We start from the raw sequence: 18,725 nt of genomic DNA, 5'->3' as shown, positions 1-18,725 counted from the left end.
AATGGTTTGGTTTGAGGAGCTTCAGACAAATCATATCTTTGAGTTTTTAGGTAACGACTCCAAAATTCTATAGTTCAAGGAGATTTTGCTACCAAGGCATTAGGTGCCTTGTTATCTCATGCCACGGATGTACAAGATTGGCGGCCATCCACCATTTCCGAATTGAGGACAATTTGGTAATTTAAAATATTGAGGATGATTCGATAAATTATGATTTCGATGGTAATTCGGTAAATTTCGGTGTGAGAGGAATTTTGGTAATTTTTGGACATAAGGGTAATTTTGAAATTTTATGTATCCGGGAGTTTGCTTTTGAGCTTTATTTCGTACTGTTAGTCGTATTTCATGATACATATAATAATTATGTCATTTATTTAATTAGAAGGACCCGTGAACGAGAATCAACTCGCAAATGTTGGTGATACCGAGTCTGGACATCGTCACTGTGAATGGAATATACAAAACCTATTTTCATAGTATATTCTGATTTTACCATACAGTACAACATGTTTTGATAATAAGTATTTGATGCTTCGATTTAATGATTTTCTAGAAAATTGGTTTTTATCTCTGTGCTAATATTTATTGTTATTAAGAATGAGTTTGATTAATGATTTTATTGTTGTTTTTGAGTAAATGCATGATATTAGAATTAAGTGGATTTGAGATATGTTAAATAAAAAGGAAATGAGATTTCAGATGTGATTATATGTTTATGTACATGTGTATAAAAGGTTGTTTGGAAAATCATTGGACAATACCCTTTCCCTTCAGATACAGAGATACAGTTTATATGAGATGCATACAGTGATACAGATGATATGAGATGAGAGGCCTTTGGGGCCGTCTAAACACACACAGAGGCTTTGGGCGGTGTGTTTGGGCGCTTTTGCCTTTTGGGGGCTTATGTATGCAGTATGATGATTACAGAGATACAGATGTTGAGATACATGAGATATGAGATGACATTTCCTCGTCTATCCGTTGTAGTTCCGGAGCATGATGGTTCCCAGATTGTCCATCCGTCGAGGTCCGGATATGATGAGATCATTCCCCTGGATACTTGTTTGATGATAGTTTTTGGTATTCAATATTTGATATTATAAGTATTATGATTTCATTGATTTTATGTAGATTTATGTATTATTGGTATTTCAGTGCATGATTTGAATTAAATAAGTTTATGTAAGTTCTTATAATATTTTGATGAAATTGTTTTGGGAAAGATTAAGTTATTTTAAATAAATTTATTTTTCTAAAAACTATTATCCACTCACTGAGTTTTATACTCACTGAGTTTTATACTCACTGAGTTTTATACTCACTGAGTTTTACACTCACCCATTTTTATTATATTTCCCCCCCCCACAGGATATTTGCAAGTACATTAGTCGACCCAACAACAATAGTTAGATTGAAATTATGGCCACGTGATGGTGCTAAGAGTTGTAGATTTAATATTTTGATATTTGGGATATTGCGAATTGTATTATTTGTTATATTTTGTAATCAAGGATAACCATTGTATTTTAATATTAGAATGATTTGGGTGATATTTGGTATGTTGACTTGAGAAGTTGGTTATGAAGGATAGTTGGATATTGAATTATTTTTAGGAGTGTTGTTTTGTAAATTACAGGTTTGGAAATGTTATATTTATAGGGGAGACTCTGTCGAATTTTGGTAAAATTCTTAGATATCATAATTATTATTAATTCGAATAGGCGAGATTAGATAGACTCGTCCTAGGAATTCGGGGCGGGTCGTTTCATTACAATGACCCAAACTTTGAAAAGATTTACACTTTAAAAGTATAAGTTTTTTTTCTAAAATAATAATAATAATTATTTAAAAAAAAGATAGTTGGCAACAGAATTGAACATTTCTCAAATATATTAGGCACCAAATATATATATATATAGAGAGAGAGAGAACCGTTGATTAGAAATAAAATCTTCAAAGCAACATTATTAAGAAATTTTTAAATTTCTTACTGATTGTATATTCACCAAATATTTGGCAGTTACCTTCATTTAGTTTAACTAATTACTGTTGGTAGAACTGATGTGTTATAAATTGTATTGTACATTCAAAATAAAATATTAGAATCTGATGATGGAGATTTCAGTAGCATATATAGAGTTTTTCAATCAGGATCCTTTATTTTAATAAAATTAGGGGTAAGTTAAAAGATAAAATAAACATAGATTTCAGTGCACTGTATTTTGTCATATAATGTATTGAAATTTAAATTTTTTTGTCTTTTAACTAATCTCTGACTTTATTAAAGTTAGTGATCTCTTATTGAAAAATCAATGATATATATAGATAGTAGTTTTTTGGTACGTGATCTTAAAGTGCGAGAAATGTTCGGGAAAACTTTAAAACCATAAGGTTTAATAGTATTATAAAACAAAACTTTAAAATCGTGCGGTTTTAACAATTTCTTGAATGTTCCCGTACTTAAAAATTATGAATTAGAAAATTTTATATGTGTGTGTGTGTGTTTTATATATATTTTAAAACCGTAGCTAATGCCTTGTGAAATAAATAATGTTTGCAAGTCAATAAGCTTGATATATTACATAAAACACACTACTTGATCAAGAAAATTATTTTAAAATAACTGACGCTTCCTCAAGGTGAAACTATGTTTTTGTGGTTAATTAATGTTGCGCGTACGTAGACCCATTCAAACAAGTTTCCTCTTGAGAACAAAAGACTTAATTAATTATACTAGTCGCTTAACTAAAGAAAATATCTCTCTAATGTTATCTTGATGCTGACTTTCGCAAGTTCATTAATATTGAAGAATTTTGGGGATTCTGGTTTTTTGTCTTTGATATGTCGTAACAAGTCGGATGCGTAAATGGTTTTGATTATTTGGTCAAGGTAAATGATAGATGATGAAAGTAAATTAATGAGACAAAATTGAGATCAGACTCAGATAATGAGACAAAATAGAGATCAGACTCAGCTATGTCCTAGTACTCCTGTGAATAAGAAATTTCCGACAAATCATATCTTATGGCCTCGAGATTGTCCCAAGTCGATTTTTATTTAAGGAGCTTTGCTATTAAGACAACAAGCTATTTTATTTTAGCTTATGCTAATTTTTGAACTTGGAAAGTTATAATGAAATATAAATAAGAATAAAAATACACATCTTAAATTTTTTAATCTCAAATGTTGTGTTATTAAATGAGTGGTTGGTAATTCTTAACAAAATCTAAGTGAATTAATTGTATTATTTCACCAATTAAGTTATGAATACCACATCATTTGAGATAAAAAAATTGAAGATGAACTGCTCCATAAATAATAATATTAGATGGAAGAGACTGACTATTTATTTATACAAGTATTGAATACAAATAGTCAAATATTAAATTGAAGAGAGTAGATATACGTTTTTGATATATGGGTATATCTCACATTTATACGGTGTAGATTTTCAAACTATATGCTAATCTATGTTAAGTTTTTCAATTCAGACTTTTAATAGACCCCATATTTTATGGTATCCGAAGAGCGTAACAAATTTACAAGTGTATTATGTATACACACACACATGTAGACCAAATAAAAATGCTTTCTAAAACCAAACCGATCTCTCGAATTTAGATTGCTACCAATCCTTAGTAAATTAGTTAACAATTATTTGACGTGTACCAAAATTTGACTTCTAATTTTTTTTTCTTATCTCTTTAGATTTTTGTCATTTGCACTTCTCAATCAGTAATAAATTAATTTATATATGAGGTGGAAATTCAGTGGTGGAAAATGATCGAAAATCCCCTCCTGTTTTTAAAATCCTTTGAAACTCCTTAGTGTTAAAATTTAATAGGGATTTCAATCATTTCAAAAAAAAAAAAGAATTTCGATCATTTTCCCAAATTCAGTGACGTAAGTGCAATGCATCGAGAGCATCCAAAAGGCTAAAGCTTTGCTGCTAAAGTGTTAAATACGTTAGGAGGTGTATGTGATGAAATTTCTATGCAGCCAAAGTCTCCAAAAGAATTTTCCTCTTGTTTCTATTACGGTATACTTTCCATGCAGAGACAGAGTCAAGTACTTGCTTATTCTATAGGGCATTAATTGTGTAATTCATACTTTTCAAATCTTTTAACACTATATAAGAGCAAAAGCACTCCATGACTCCATCATCAAAACATCAAAACCGTAGCTATTACTAAAATAAGCTTCAAAATGATGGGACTAAACAACCCAACAAAAAGTTTTTCCTCTTTCCCATTCTTTCTGATTCCTCTAATGATCATATTCTTCTTGACTAACACAGCCACGTCAAAAAACACAACAATTCCAGTAAATGTGGGGTTAGTTCTTGACATGAATGGAGAAGATGGGAAGATAGCTCTGAGTTGCATCAACATGAGCCTCTCAGATTTTTATAACTCCAATTCTCACTACAAAACCAGGCTTCTGCTTAACACCAGGAATTCCAAAGGAGATGTCGTTGCTGCAGCTGCCGCAGGTACCCACTCATTATTCGCCATCTCTCGCTTCTTCTTAGTTGCGATTTATCTTACCATATTTCTATTTATTAAGCACTACCAATGTCCAAAAACGTGTATTTACTCGAGTTAAAATTCTCATAGGGAAAGATCAGCAAATTTAACCTCGTTGTCGTAAAAAATTTGTGTAAACTTTGGACATTTTCATATCTTTTCCTCTTTTATTTCTAGAAATTCTTATTGATCAATGATGATGAATTTTGAAATATGAGAGGGGAAACGATATTACTGAACTAATAAGGATTTTTTATTGTTTTCAAAGTACCAATTTAATTAATTCATAGATAATAAATAAAAATAAATTTTATGTAAATCATAAATAAAAAATTAATTAATTAATATTTGGTGTAATAAAGTCTCATGAATGGACAATTTTTTCTTTAAATCTTATCCCATCTAAACCCATATGTAAATCAATATTATTAGTCCTGTGATTTTAGGAATAAATTCAAATTTAGTCCCCTTAATCTAGTCCAATTAAGCTTGCCAAACATGAGATAAATATTTAATCTGAAAATTAATCCAATCCTATACTTAATCCTATCATCCAAACATGGCAGAGTTTTATCTGAAAGTTCAAGTTCGTAGCTTTTAATTTGTCTGTACACGAGGATTTCTTATTCAAGATGGAGGCCAAATTATAAGTTTTGACAAATGTGGAATGTTTCTCTTTCGAGCAAAAGCACAGAGATTTATAATATAACTGAACAAAAATTGTCCTTAATATAATAATGTTAGGTGTACAGAGTTTGTATTTCGAATGATGTAGCATATGGCTTTAACAAAAATATCAAACTGTGTAAAATAATGTTTTGTAAGGGAGAAGGAATTTGAAAGGAATTTTACATATCTTTCTTTCTAGATTTATTTTTATTTTAATTTTTTTTGCGGATTGAAAGTGAATCACAATTTTCTTTGGTCAATTCACAGCTCTGGACTTGCTAAACAATGTACTAGTACAAGCCATACTGGGACCAGAAAATTCCATGCAGACCAACTTTATAATTCAACTAGGTAACAAATCACAAGTGCCCATTTTATCATTTTCCGCAACAAGTCCTTCGCTTACTTCCATTAGGAGTTCATACTTCTTTAGAGGTTCCCTAAATGACTCATCTCAAGTTGGTGCCATAACTGCAATAATCAAAGCCTTTGGTTGGAGAGAAGCTGTGCCCATTTATGTAGATAATCAATACGGAGAAGAAATGATTCCTTCACTAACTGACGCCCTTCAAGCCATTGACACTCGGGTGCCGTATAGAAGTGTCATTTCTCCTTTGGCTACTGACGATCAAATTGAAAAAGAGCTCTACAAACTATTCACAATGCAAACCAGAGTGTTCATTTTGCATATGTTGCCTTCCCTTGGCTCTAGGATTTTTCAGAAAGCAAACGAAATTGGTTTGATGAATAAAGGCTGTGTGTGGATCATGACCGAAGGCATGACCAATTTGTTAAGAACATTAGAGCCTTCAGTGATTGATTCAATGCAAGGAGTGATAGGTGTGAGACCTTATGTTCCGAAAACAAAGGCATTCGAAAATTTTAGAGTTCGATGGAAAAGGAAATTTTTGCAGGAGAATCCGTCCCTTTTTGATGTTGAATTGAACATTTTGGGGTTATTTGCTTATGATGCTACAAGGGCACTGGCCGTGGCAGTTGAGAAAGCCGGTATCACAAGTTTTGGCTTTGATAAGACTAATGTTTCTAGCAATGCAACTGATCTTGAAGCTTTTGGTATATCTCGGAATGGTCCAAAACTTCTCCAGGCTTTGTCAAGTACAAGATTCAAAGGGCTTACAGGGGACTACGTTTTTGTTGATGGGCAGTTACAATCTTCAGCTTTTGAGATTATTAATGTCAATAATGGAGCAAGAGGGGTTGGATTTTGGTCACCAGAAAAAGGACTAACGCAGAAACTGAGTTCAAATTCGACTACAAAATCCAAACTTAGACCCATCATATGGCCAGGGGATTCTACTTCTGATCCCAAGGGATGGGAGATTCCTACGAATGAGAAGAAGCTACGGGTTGGAGTGCCCGTAAAGAAAGGCTTTAGTGATTTTGTGAAGGTGACAATTGATCCAAAAACTCAAGAAACTTCTGTCGTTGGATATTCTATAGATGTGTTTAAAGCTGTAATTGAGGAATTGCCATATGCTGTCGCTTATGATTTTGTCCCCTATGCACAGCCTGATGGCACCAGTTCCGGTTCATACAATGATTTGATCTACCAAGTATTTCGTGGGGTAACAATTCTTTAATCCTTCCTCGAACTGATGCTAAATTTTCAGATTGCTCACATCTTAAACAATTATAAGATTTTTTTTTTAAATTTGGGTGTATGTGAACAGAAATTTGATGCTGTGGTGGGCGATACAACAATTTTGGCTAATAGATCAAAGTTTGTAGAATTTACACTACCATACACAGAATCCGGAGTGTCCATGATCGTGCCAATAAAAGACAACAAGAAGAAAAATGCATGGGTATTCCTGCAGCCTCTGACTTTGGACCTGTGGGTGACTAGTGGTTGTTTTTTCATTTTCATTGGATTTGTAGTGTGGGTCCTTGAACACAGAGTAAATGAAGACTTTCGTGGCCCTGCTCAGCATCAAGTTGGCACAAGCTTCTGGTTCTCGTTCTCAACAATGGTCTTTTCACATAGTAATTGACTTCACCTCCACCTTTTATAATTTTTATTAGAAACTAATGCGATCAAATTCATCATGCAACGTATTACATTGACATGTTTCGTCCAATTTTACATGTATACAGGGGAAAGAGTGATAAGCAACTTGGCCAGATTTGTGGTGATTGTATGGTATTTTGTTGTGCTTATTCTCACTCAAAGCTACACAGCTAGCTTGTCTTCGCTACTGACTGTCCAGCAACTGCAGCCAACTATTACTGATTTTCAAATGCTGATAAAGAGTGGGGATAATGTGGGCTACCACAAGGATTCGTTTGTTTTTGGAATATTGAAACAATTAGGCTTTGATGAGAAGAAACTGATAGCGTATAGTTCTCCCGAAGAATGTGATGAACTTTTTCAAAAAGGAAGTGCCGGTGGTGGTATCGCAGCTGCTTTTGATGAAATCCCCTACACGAAGCCATTTATTGGACAATATTGCTCCAAATATACACTGATTGAACGAACATTCGAGACAGCTGGGTTTGGCTTTGTAAGTTCTCAAAATTTCTCTCTTTCCATCCCAGTATGTTAATGTATATTTGAGATTGAGAAACAGAAGCTTTTTAACCGTCAAAGGATGAGCAATAGGTGATTGATTAACATAATTGCCGAGTATAAGTGGGCATTTACCAAACACTTTGATTGAGTTTAGATCAGAGGTTTTGCTGCTAGGCCACCAAAGCCAAGTATTACGTTTGTTTGATAGCCAATAGTGTCTAACATACACCTATTAGCTTTCCCTTGACTGTAAAAATTTTCATTCAACAACAGCATATACCGATTAAAAGCCACAGCATCACAATACTACATAGAGCCTATAGCTGCTCTGCTCCCAAAATTAAGCAGAAGCACAATAGTTTCTCGTGCTGATTTTCTTTTAGTTTGGTGATCTGCAGGCCTTCCCATTACATTCCCCTCTGGTACCTGAAGTTTCAAGGGCAATCTTGAATGTGACTGAAGGAAATAAAATGAAAGAAATTGAAGATGAATGGTTCAAGAAACGTGCTAGTTGCCCAGATGCAAGTAATGCGGGTTCTTCTCACAGCCTTGGCCTTAACAGTTTCCGGGGACTGTTTCTAATTGCCGGCACTGCTGCAACCTCTGCTCTCATCATTTTCTTGGCCGTTTTTGTTTGTGAGCACAGAAATGTCTTGAAGAGATCAGATCCCAGATCATCACTGTTGTCAAGAATTCGCATTTTACTCGAAATATTTGCTTCAAGAGACCTCAGCGCTCATAATTTCAGAGACAAACGTGGCGTCCAAGTTCATAGTACAGGTGTAACTGAAGCCTCTCCACACACTGGCTACTCACCTAATCCTTCAAGCGATTCGCAGCACACAGATTCCAACTTTAGTTTCTTCGGAGAGCATGGAAGCCCTTCAACCGAGTCTGGTGATCCAAATCCTAATCTACATGGTCACCCCTAGATATTGGGTGCGTTTGGGGGTGAGAATTTGGAACTTCTAAGCTGCAGCTGCTGTGAGATGCTTGAATGACAAATAATATAGCCACAAATTAGGATGAATACAATCAATATCTAGATTTGATCTCTGAACGTCAATGATTCTAATGATTAATCCAGCAACCTAATCACCACAGGAAATCGAATCAAGCATGATCAAATACTAACAAGAAATAAAAAAAGAAAATAATAACTGGAAGAACTGATGTTGTTCAGCAAAATAGCTGCTTGCTTCCACACCACTAATCTTTATTAAACAAGCGTTAATCGATGATGATGAGTACTCAAAAATTGTCGAGAAAATTACAATTAACGAATCATTCCTATACATCTATCTCACAAAACTCAGTCAGAAGCGAGATAGAACGAAATTACTCGGGACCGTGGCCATGAATACAGACAGAAAACTGGAATAAACAGATAATAAATGGAGTTGTTCAATTGAATACGAAATTACTTGGGAGTGCGACCATGAATGAGACCGTGATGTAGAATTCTAATTGAAATTTCCTTCTGCTCTTACAAACACCAATTGAATAAGACGTACAATGAGTTAGTTAAACTTGGAAGTCAACTTCTTGTGCAAACTGCACTTATTTTTTTAAAAGATAAAATGACACCAAGACTTGATCAAAACTTCCAGGATTTGTCCAAATGTACTCGTACATCTCTAATGTGTTAAAAGAAACACACGTATTTTTTTAAAATCCGTGTTTTAAAAGGTTATTTGGATACATTCAATAAAATCTTTTGAACTCCATTTTTTTAGATTTTCAACAAAAGAGCTGCACTCATAGCAGTGATTACCATAAACCCAGGATATGCTTATCAAAAAACGATTCGAGGGGAAAAAAATTGTGGTGGGATGCGTATGGTGGGCAATAGCATTTAAGTCCAACTTGATGTTTTCAAAATTTGTCATACTCATTCAACTTTCTTAAATCATCAGCTGTTACATTTAGTTATTAAGAAAGGCCCATGTTAATTAAAAATAATTAAAGTCTTGAAAGCAGTGTCATTAGGAATTTTTATATATTGTTAACCACAGTCATCTGCAGCTAATATGTGTTTATCTGTATTAAATTTGAATATACAGAATCCGCTGATGGCGATTTCACTAGTAGGTAACCGCAGAAAAGTTAAAACACAGGCAACCTTCGATTGAAATTTAAAACTCTAGCTACTGCCTTGAGAATCTTTGCGAGTCAATAAGCTTAATTGATGATCACGTAAAACACAGTACTTGATCAAGAAATTTATTTTGACATGACAAAGGATGCTTCCTCGAAGAAAAGAAAATGTTGTTGTGATGTATTAAGCACTGTCGATACTCGATAGCTAGACTCATTCAAATAATATTAATTACTGCCTCCACAGACAAAAATAAAACCTAGTGTTAGGAAATATTAATTACTATAATTAATTTTGACGCTGACTAGGAAATATTAATTACTTTAATTAGTTTTGATGCTGACTATGGCAAGGTTATTATTATTGCAAAATTAAAGCTGTTTTTGTGGCTTTGGTACGCTGCACGAAGCAAAAGATATACGTATTTTTCTCGTGACTTTTTCTTTTTGAAATGTATACGGTTTGATTTGGTCAAGGTAAACGATAGATCATGAAATGAGACAAAAATGATGAAATCTTGGAGTTAGCAGAGTAAGACAATATAGGACTCAGGCGTGTCCTACTTCATTATTGAGTTTAAAAAATGGATTTCGGAGCTTCAGACAAATCATATTCTTGAGCTTTGAGATAACTAGTCCAGAATTCTATATTTTAAGGAGATTTTGCTAGCAAGCCATTTAGGTGCATGCCTTGTTATCTCATGCCACAGATGTAAAGATGTATGAGAGTGTAGGGTTCAGACGAGGTGTGGATCCAAATTTTTATAATTTACGTATCTTTTTAAGATGAACAATTACTAGTTCTAAATCAGCAAACACAGAGTTGAGACCTTTTATTCTTTTCCAATTCCACACGTCAGGTTTTGGCCAAATGACCCCCAAATATGACTTCATACTCTTATTATTTGTACTCATATATCGATCAATTATTATAAAAAAGAAAAAAGAAAAAAGGTCAACACGCATAGCATGGAATCAATGGAAATGAGGCAATACAGCGGTAACCTAGACTCTGTCGACTCCTAGATAGACATGTAATCGATGTATGTGAAACGACCAATTTCTGATATTTTGTTTTGCTAATTGCAAGCGACAACTAGTTAAGATTAATTTGACAAATATAATAGCTTGAAATTTCCCTCCAACCGGAGTCACTAAAGACTTTCCTCCTTTTCTTTTAAAATAAGAAATGCCACAGTTAGTCCAACCGCCCATGTAGAGGATGTCGTATCAGCGACATCTCTATATAAACAAGAGCTATCGGCCGTCAAAATATCAAACCTTATTACTAAATAGAAGCTTCAAAATGACGAGACCAAACAACCCAACAAAACTTTTCTCCTCTTTGTCATTCATTCTAACTCCTCAAATTATCTTAAGCTTATTCTTCTTCACTAACACAGCCATGTCTCAGAACACAACAGTTCCAGTTAATGTGGGGTTGGTTCTTGACATAAATGGAGAAGTTGGGAAGGTAGCTTTGAGTTGCATCAACATGAGCCTTGCGGATTTTTATAACTCCAATTCTCACTACAAAACTAGGCTTATTCTTAACACCAGGGATTCCAAAAGAGATGTTGTTGCTGCTGCTGCTGCAGGTACGTACCCAATCATTATTCGCCATCTCTCGCTTCTTCTTAATTTATAGTAATTCATATTCATTTTCTTTTGATCTGAATTTAACCTTTAAAGTTTCTCTCATATACGTATGGAAATACATTTTTATTCGCGTATGTACAATAGCTTACCTCTTTATTACAAATTGATTTGTTTATTAATGTCAATCACATACGAGTAAAAGGCAAATATCAGGATATTAGAGTGAAAAGATTTAGCATCTTTTCGGCAGCTCATTAACCAAAGCCAAGTTGACAAACTGTTTAGTAAGTAAATGCACAGTAACTTTTCTTTGCCATCGTAAGTAATAATGTATCAATATTTAACTGTTTATTAAAAAGAAGCTCTAAAAACACAGCAAATTATTTCTCCTTGACAGCTAGTTATGTTTTATTAAATACCCATTAAATTTTACTAATTAATTGCTAGAGTTTCCATTGGATGCTTAAAATCCAAAGTATTCATGTCTTGACCGTCAAAATCCAGAGCTGGCATCACTTGGAGCTGAAAACGTGTATGAAATAATAATAATAATAATAATAATAATAATAAAATAAGAAGAATTCGCGGTACTCCTTTTATAGAACTCGAGTACAATATAAAAAAGCTATCCAATTACTTAGCTGTACATAAGCAAAACCGTTGACAAGTGAAATAACAATAATAATTAAAATAATATATTAGTTTCACTTATAATTGTGGATTTTGGGATTGATCAAGTAATTTTTAAATATTAATTTTTTTCATTTGACTATCCGAGCTTTTTGGCGTTGTCCATTACTTATCTTTTAAAATAAAAATTATACTCATACCATTTGTCTATGCCGATGCGTGAGGCTTTCCCAGACTAGGACTTGGGAAGCAACGAATCTTGATACTTGTATGAGCAAGCAAAACCGTTGACCAGTGATAATAACTGTGGAATACTTTTCTTTGAGCAAAAACACAAATTAAAAAAAAAAAAAGGAGTCTCTATTTACCTGCGAAATTCTTTAGATTCAGTATAATAAAAAATTACTAGTGAGTAATTTCACCATATGCTGATAACTGTATGGATGCATACCATGATTCTGAAGCATTTCATAAATAGTGTTAAAGTTGTGAGCTAATTAGACAATGTTATGGGAGAGTATCACTCTTCATAACATAAGCAATATGAAAAAGATTTAGATAAAAATAGTTACAAAAAAATTAATCGAAAAGAAGTTCAATTTTTATCTTGAAACTTGTCGACCACATTACTACCATACATTATTATCCATTTGTTGATGAGATATAATTATATTATGCTATTTATGCTAAGACTATCAATACGATCAAAGAGAAAAACCTCAAAGTTGTAATCAACAATTTAAGGAATTAAAGGGCAAAAAATACTATTTCAATTTTTAATTTCTAAATTTGTGGAAGAACGAGCCTAATTTAACCCACTTAGGATAGAAAATGAGTTGATTATGAGTTTACAAAAGAAAATACTAATATAATTAACGTGGCATATGACATAACATTATTATATTTTTTGGTTAATAATTTTTCACTTGTCATTAATTTCACTGTTAAGAGGGATTTGTGTTGCAAATTGCAACATAATTACAGGAGCCGAACAACATTGAGGAACCCAGGATCGATAAAGGATTATGAAAGATTAGGGACTAAATTACTATTAATACTAAATCTTTATTTCTTTTTTTTTTTATAGATAAATCTTTATTTCTTTTGTTTTTTATAAATAAATCTTTATTTCTTGAAATCCGAAAATTTGACGAAAATTGAATCACAATTTTCTTTGGTCAATTCACAGCTCTGGACTTGCTTAAAAATGTACAAGTACAGGCCATGCTGGGACCTGAAAATTCCATGCAGACCAACTTTATAATTCAACTAGGCAACAAATCACAAGTGCCCATTTTGTCATTTTCCGCAACAAGTCCTTCGCTTACTTCCATTAGGAGTCCATACTTCTTTAGAGGTGCCCTAAATGACTCATCTCAAGTTGGTGCCATAACTGCAATAATCAAAGCCTTCGGTTGGAGAGAAGCTGTGCCCGTTTATGTAGACAATCAATACGGAGAAGAATTGATTCCTTCTCTAACTGACGCCCTTCAAGCCATTGACACTCGGGTGCCATATAGAAGCGTCATTTCCCCTTTGGCTACTGACGACCAAATTGAAAAAGAGCTTTACAAACTATTGACAATACAAACCAGAGTGTTCATTTTGCATATGCTGCCTTCCCTTGGCTCTAGGATTTTTCAGAAAGCAAACGAAATTGGTTTGATGAATAAAGGCTGTGTGTGGATCATGACCGATGGCATGACCAATTTGTTAAGAACATTGGAGCCTTCAGTGACTGATTCAATGCAAGGAGTGATAGGTGTGAGACCCTATGTTCCTAAAACAAAGGCACTCGAAAACTTTAGAGTTCGATGGAAAAGGAAATTTTTGCAGGAGAATCCGTCTCTTTTTGATGCTGAATTGAACATTTTTGGGTTATTAGCTTATGATGCTACAAGTGCACTGGCCGTGGCAGTTGAGAAAGCCGGTATCACAGGTTTTGGCTTTGACAAGACTAATGTTTCTAGCAATGCAACTGATCTTGAAGCTTTTGGGATCTCTCAAAATGGTCCAAAGCTTCTCCAAGCTTTATCCAGTATAAGATTCAGAGGGCTTACGGGGGACTACATTTTTGTTGATGGACAGTTACAATCTTCAGCTTTTGAGATTATTAATGTCAATAATGGAGCAAGAGGGGTTGGATTTTGGTCACCAGAAAAAGGACTAACGCAGAAACTGAGTTCAAATTCGACTACAAAATCCAAACTTAGACCCATCATATGGCCAGGGGATTCTACTTCTGATCCCAAGGGATGGGAGATTCCTACGAATGAGAAGAAGCTACGGGTTGGAGTGCCCGTAAAGAAAGGCTTTAGTGATTTTGTGAAGGTGACAATTGATCCAAAAACTCAAGAAACTTCTGTCGTTGGATATTCTATAGATGTGTTTAAAGCTGTAATTGAGGAATTGCCATATGCTGTCGCTTATGATTTTGTCCCCTATGCACAGCCTGATGGCACCAGTTCCGGTTCATACAATGATTTGATCTACCAAGTATTTCTCGGGGTAAAAAATCCATCTCGTAATGCTAATAGTACTAATCACATCTTGATTATGTAACGTAAAAGCCTGTTATTTATTTATTTGTTTTATATGATTTTGAACAGGAATTTGATGCTGTGGTGGGAGATACAACAATTGTGTTTAATAGATCAAATTATGTCGATTTCACACTGCCTTATACAGAATCTGGAGTATCCATGATTGTGCCGATCAAAGATAGCAAGAAGAGAAATGCATGGGTGTTCCTGCAGCCATTAACATGGGACCTTTGGGTGACAAGTGGCTGTTTTTTCATTTTCATTGGATTTGTAGTGTGGGTTCTTGAACACAGAGTAAACGAAGATTTTCGTGGCCCTGCTAGGCATCAAGTTGGCACAAGCTTCTGGTTCTCATTCTCAACAATGGTCTTTTCACAACGTAATAAATGTCCCATCAACTTTCTTGACTTCTATTAGATACTAATGCATTCACATTCACCATGCAAGGCATTACATTGACGTTTTTTATTTAACTTTTACGTATACAGGGGAGAGAGTGATAAGCAACTTGGCCAGATTTGTGGTGATTGTATGGTGTTTTGTTGTGCTCATTCTCATTCAAAGCTACACAGCTAGCTTGACTTCGCTACTTACAGTGGACCAACTGCAGCCAACAATTACTGATGTCAACTTGCTGATAAAGAGAGGGGACAATGTTGGCTACCAGAAGGGTTCCTTTGTTCTTGGAATCCTGAAACAATTAGGCTTTGATGAGAGGAAACTTGTAGTGTATAATTCTCATGAAGAATGCGATGAACTTTTCCAAAAAGGCAGTGCAAATGGCGGCATTGCAGCAGCATTTGATGAAATTCCCTACGCGAAGTTGCTTATTGGACAACATTGCTCCAAATATACCATGGTTGAACCAACATTCAAAACAGCTGGGTTTGGTTTTGTAAGTTCTCGAACTTTCTTCTGGCGTCATGGCTTTTAAGTTTTTGTCCATGGCTATTTGCAATTAAATTTCTAACTAGCAAGAATGGATAAATGGGTGGTTGATAAATATTAACTGCCAGTAAAAGAGGGCATTCGTCAAACACTTAGGCTGTCGTGCTTTCTCAATTAAGCAGAAGCACAGCAATTACAACCTTCTTAATTTCTCATGCCGATTTTCTCTTGTTTGGTGATTTACAGGCCTTCCCATTACATTCCCCTCTAGTACATGATGTTTCGAAGGCAATCTTAAATGTGACTGAAGGGGATAAAATGAAAGAAATTGAAGATGCATGGTTCAAGAAACATTCTAGCTGCCCAGATGCCGGTACAGTTGTTTCTGCTCGTAGCCTTGGCCTTAACAGTTTCTGGGGTCTGTTTCTCATAGCTGGCATTGCTGCAATCTTAGCTCTCATCATATTCCTGGCTGTTTTTGTCCATGAGCACTGGAATGTCTTGAAGAATTCAGAATCATCATTGTTGTCAAGAATTCGCATTTTTCTTAGAATATTTGTTTCAAGAGACCTCAGTGCACATACTTTCAAAGAGAAAGGTGGCATCCAAGTTCATGGTATGGGTCCAACTGAAGCCTCTCCAGACAGTCGCTACCCAGCCAGTCCTTCAAGCTACTCACAGCATGCAGATTCCCACTTTTTGTTCTATGGAGAGCAAGGAACGCCCAGAACTGAGTCTGGTAATTCGAATCATAATCCAAATAGTCAAGCTCAAGCACCTCCAGAGATAGTGTCTGCCGTTGAGCTCACTAACCCAGATCAAGAAATAGCAAGAAGCCCCCAAGTAGTTCGTGAAAACAACTAATGCAGTTATAAATAACATAGCTACAGACCATAGTACATCGCTAGGTAGTCTCTAGAAGGGATGTTCTCATGGAAGAAATTCAGACCTGGAATGGGACCATAGACGCAGATAAAAAAAAAAAGCACATCCAGGCAAAGAGAAGATAGCATGTACCTGAAGGCAAAGAGAACTGTTAACGAAGCTCATGTTTTTTTACTTGGCACCGCTTGGCTTTGTTATATTAAATTATAACAAAAATTCAATTCAGTGCTCTTGCTATTGGTGGAAATTTTACGGATTCATTGTGAGCATATAACCCTACATATCAGCTAAGAAACCCAGTAGGGGTGAGCGATTTCAGTTCAACTCGTTTTGTTGGTTTCCTTGGTATTGGTTCATTTTTTAACTAATATAACAGATTATATTAGCTTATAAACTAACTGGTACATGCATGAGCTGCCGTGTAACCGTCTTATGCCAGCTGGCACTCCATGTCATCAATTCGCATCTGTTGACTGCAGCTGCTAGAATACTCCGCTCTGCTATCCACGTTGCTGAAGATTTTGACGCTGACTAGGAAATATTAATTACTTTCTTTAATTAATTTTAATGCTGACTATGGCAAGGTTATTATTATTGCAAAATTAAAGCTGTTTTTGTGGCTTTGACACGTTGCACGAAGCAAAAGATGTACGGATTTTTCTTGTGACTTTTTTCTTTTTGAAACATATACGGTTTGATTTGGTCAAGGTAAACGGCAGATCATGAAATGAGACAAAAATGACGAAATCTTGGAGTTAGCAGAGTCTGACAATATCGGACTCAGACATGTCCCACTCCATTATTGAGTTTAAAGAATGGTTTGAGGAGCTTCAGACAAATAATATCTTTGAGCTTTGAGATAACTAGTCCAAAATTCTATATTTCAAGGAGATTTTGCTGCCAAGATGTATGAGAATGTAGAGTTCAGATGAGGTGTGGATCCGAATATTTATAATTTTACGTATCTTTTTAAGATGAAAAACTACTAATTCTAAACCAGCAAATACGAAGTTGAGACCTTTTGCTCCTTTCCAATTCCACAGGACAAGTTTTGGCCAAATGACCCCCAAATAATTCCACCCGACAAGTTGTGGCCAAACGACCCCCAAATATGACTTCATACTCTTATTATTTGTACTCATATATCGATCAATTATTATTAAAAAAAGAAAAAGAAAAAAGGTCAACACGCATAGCATGGAATCAATGGAAAGGAGGCAAAACAGCGGTACCCTAGACTCTGTCGACTCCTTGATAGACACGTAATCGATGTATGTGAAACGACCAATTTGTGATATTTTGTTTTGCTAATTGCAAGCTACAACTAGTTAAGATTAATTTGACAAATCTAATAGCTTGAAATTTCCCTCCAACCGGAGTCCCTAAAGATTTTTCTTCTTTTCTTTTAAAATAAGAAATGTCACGGTTAGTCCAACCGCCCATGTAGAGGATCTCGTATCAGCGACATCTCTATATAAACAAGAGCTATCGGTCGTCAAAATATCAAACCTTATTACTAATTAGAAGCTTCAAAATGACGAGACCAAATAACCCAACAAAACTTTTCTCCTCTTTCTCATTCATTCTAATTCCTCAAATTATCTTAAGCTTATTCTTCTTCACTAACACAGCCATGTCTCAGAACACAACAGTTCCTGTTAATGTGGGGTTGGTTCTTGACATAAATGGAGAAGTTGGGAAGGTAGCTTTGAGTTGCATCAACATGAGCCTTTCGGATTTTTATAACTCCAATTCTCACTACAAAACTAGGCTTATTCTTAACACCAGGGATTCCAAAAGAGATGTTGTTGCTGCTGCTGCTGCAGGTACGTACCCAATCATTATTCGCCATCTCTCGCTTCTACTTAATTTATAGTAATTCATATTCATTTTCGTTTGACCTGAATTTAACCTTTAAAGTTTCTCTCATATACGTATGGAAATACATTTTTATTCGCGTATGTACAATAGCTTACCTCTTTATTACAAATTGATTTGTTTATTAATGTCAATCACATACGAGTAAAAGGCAAATATCAGGATATTAGAGTCAAAAGATTTAGCATCTTTTCGGCAGCTCATTAACCAAAGCCAAGTTGACAAACTGTTTAGTAAGTAAATGCACAGTAACTTTTCTTTGCCATCGTAAGTAATAATGTATCAATATTTAACTGTTTATTAAAAAGAAGCTCTAAAAACACAGCAAATGATTTCTCCTTGACAGCTAGTTATGTTTTATTAAATACCCATTAAATTTTACTAATTAATTGCTAGAGTTTCCATTGGATGCTTAAAATCCAAACTATTCATGTCTTGACCGTCAAAATCCACAGCTGGCATCACTTGGAGCTGACA

The 18,725-nt window shown here is 34.8% G+C and overlaps 2 protein-coding genes and 1 pseudogene across 4 annotated transcripts; all 3 read left to right on the top strand.

Annotated features, from left to right (window-relative positions):
- The first annotated feature begins 4,182 nt into the window (after window positions 1-4,182).
- LOC18053955 (glutamate receptor 2.7) lies at window positions 4,183-8,753 on the top strand. Of its 2 annotated transcripts, none has more exons than XM_006450150.2 (5): window positions 4,183-4,495; window positions 5,466-6,784; window positions 6,890-7,202; window positions 7,314-7,720; window positions 8,127-8,753. In XM_006450150.2, the coding sequence occupies exons 1-5, from the start codon at window positions 4,210-4,212 to the stop codon at window positions 8,658-8,660; spliced, it is 2,859 nt and encodes a 952-aa protein (XP_006450213.2). In that variant the 5' UTR covers window positions 4,183-4,209; the 3' UTR covers window positions 8,661-8,753. The 2 variants fall into 2 exon arrangements, with proteins under 2 accessions (XP_006450213.2, XP_024033803.1); XM_024178035.1 differs by having other exon boundaries at window positions 8,112-8,753.
- Window positions 8,754-11,131: 2,378 nt separating this feature from the next.
- LOC18053954 (glutamate receptor 2.7) lies at window positions 11,132-16,683 on the top strand. Of its 2 annotated transcripts, none has more exons than XM_024178260.1 (5): window positions 11,132-11,423; window positions 13,244-14,562; window positions 14,664-14,976; window positions 15,086-15,492; window positions 15,717-16,683. In XM_024178260.1, exons 1-5 carry the CDS (start codon window positions 11,132-11,134, stop codon window positions 16,347-16,349), a joined length of 2,964 nt encoding a protein of 987 aa, XP_024034028.1. In that variant the 3' UTR covers window positions 16,350-16,683. The 2 variants fall into 2 exon arrangements, with proteins under 2 accessions (XP_024034028.1, XP_024034029.1); XM_024178261.1 differs by having other exon boundaries at window positions 11,231-11,423; window positions 15,732-16,683.
- Window positions 16,684-17,900: 1,217 nt separating this feature from the next.
- Window positions 17,901-18,725, top strand: part of LOC18053952 — a 5,265-nt pseudogene continuing 4,440 nt past the window's right edge.

This window comes from Citrus clementina, unplaced genomic scaffold (genome assembly GCF_000493195.1).
Source record: "Citrus clementina cultivar Clemenules unplaced genomic scaffold, Citrus_clementina_v1.0 scaffold_1, whole genome shotgun sequence".
Taxonomy (NCBI): Eukaryota; Viridiplantae; Streptophyta; class Magnoliopsida; order Sapindales; family Rutaceae; genus Citrus; species Citrus x clementina.
The sequence above is the reverse complement of the archived record's forward strand: the minus strand, read 5'-3'. Positions and strand labels throughout refer to the sequence as shown.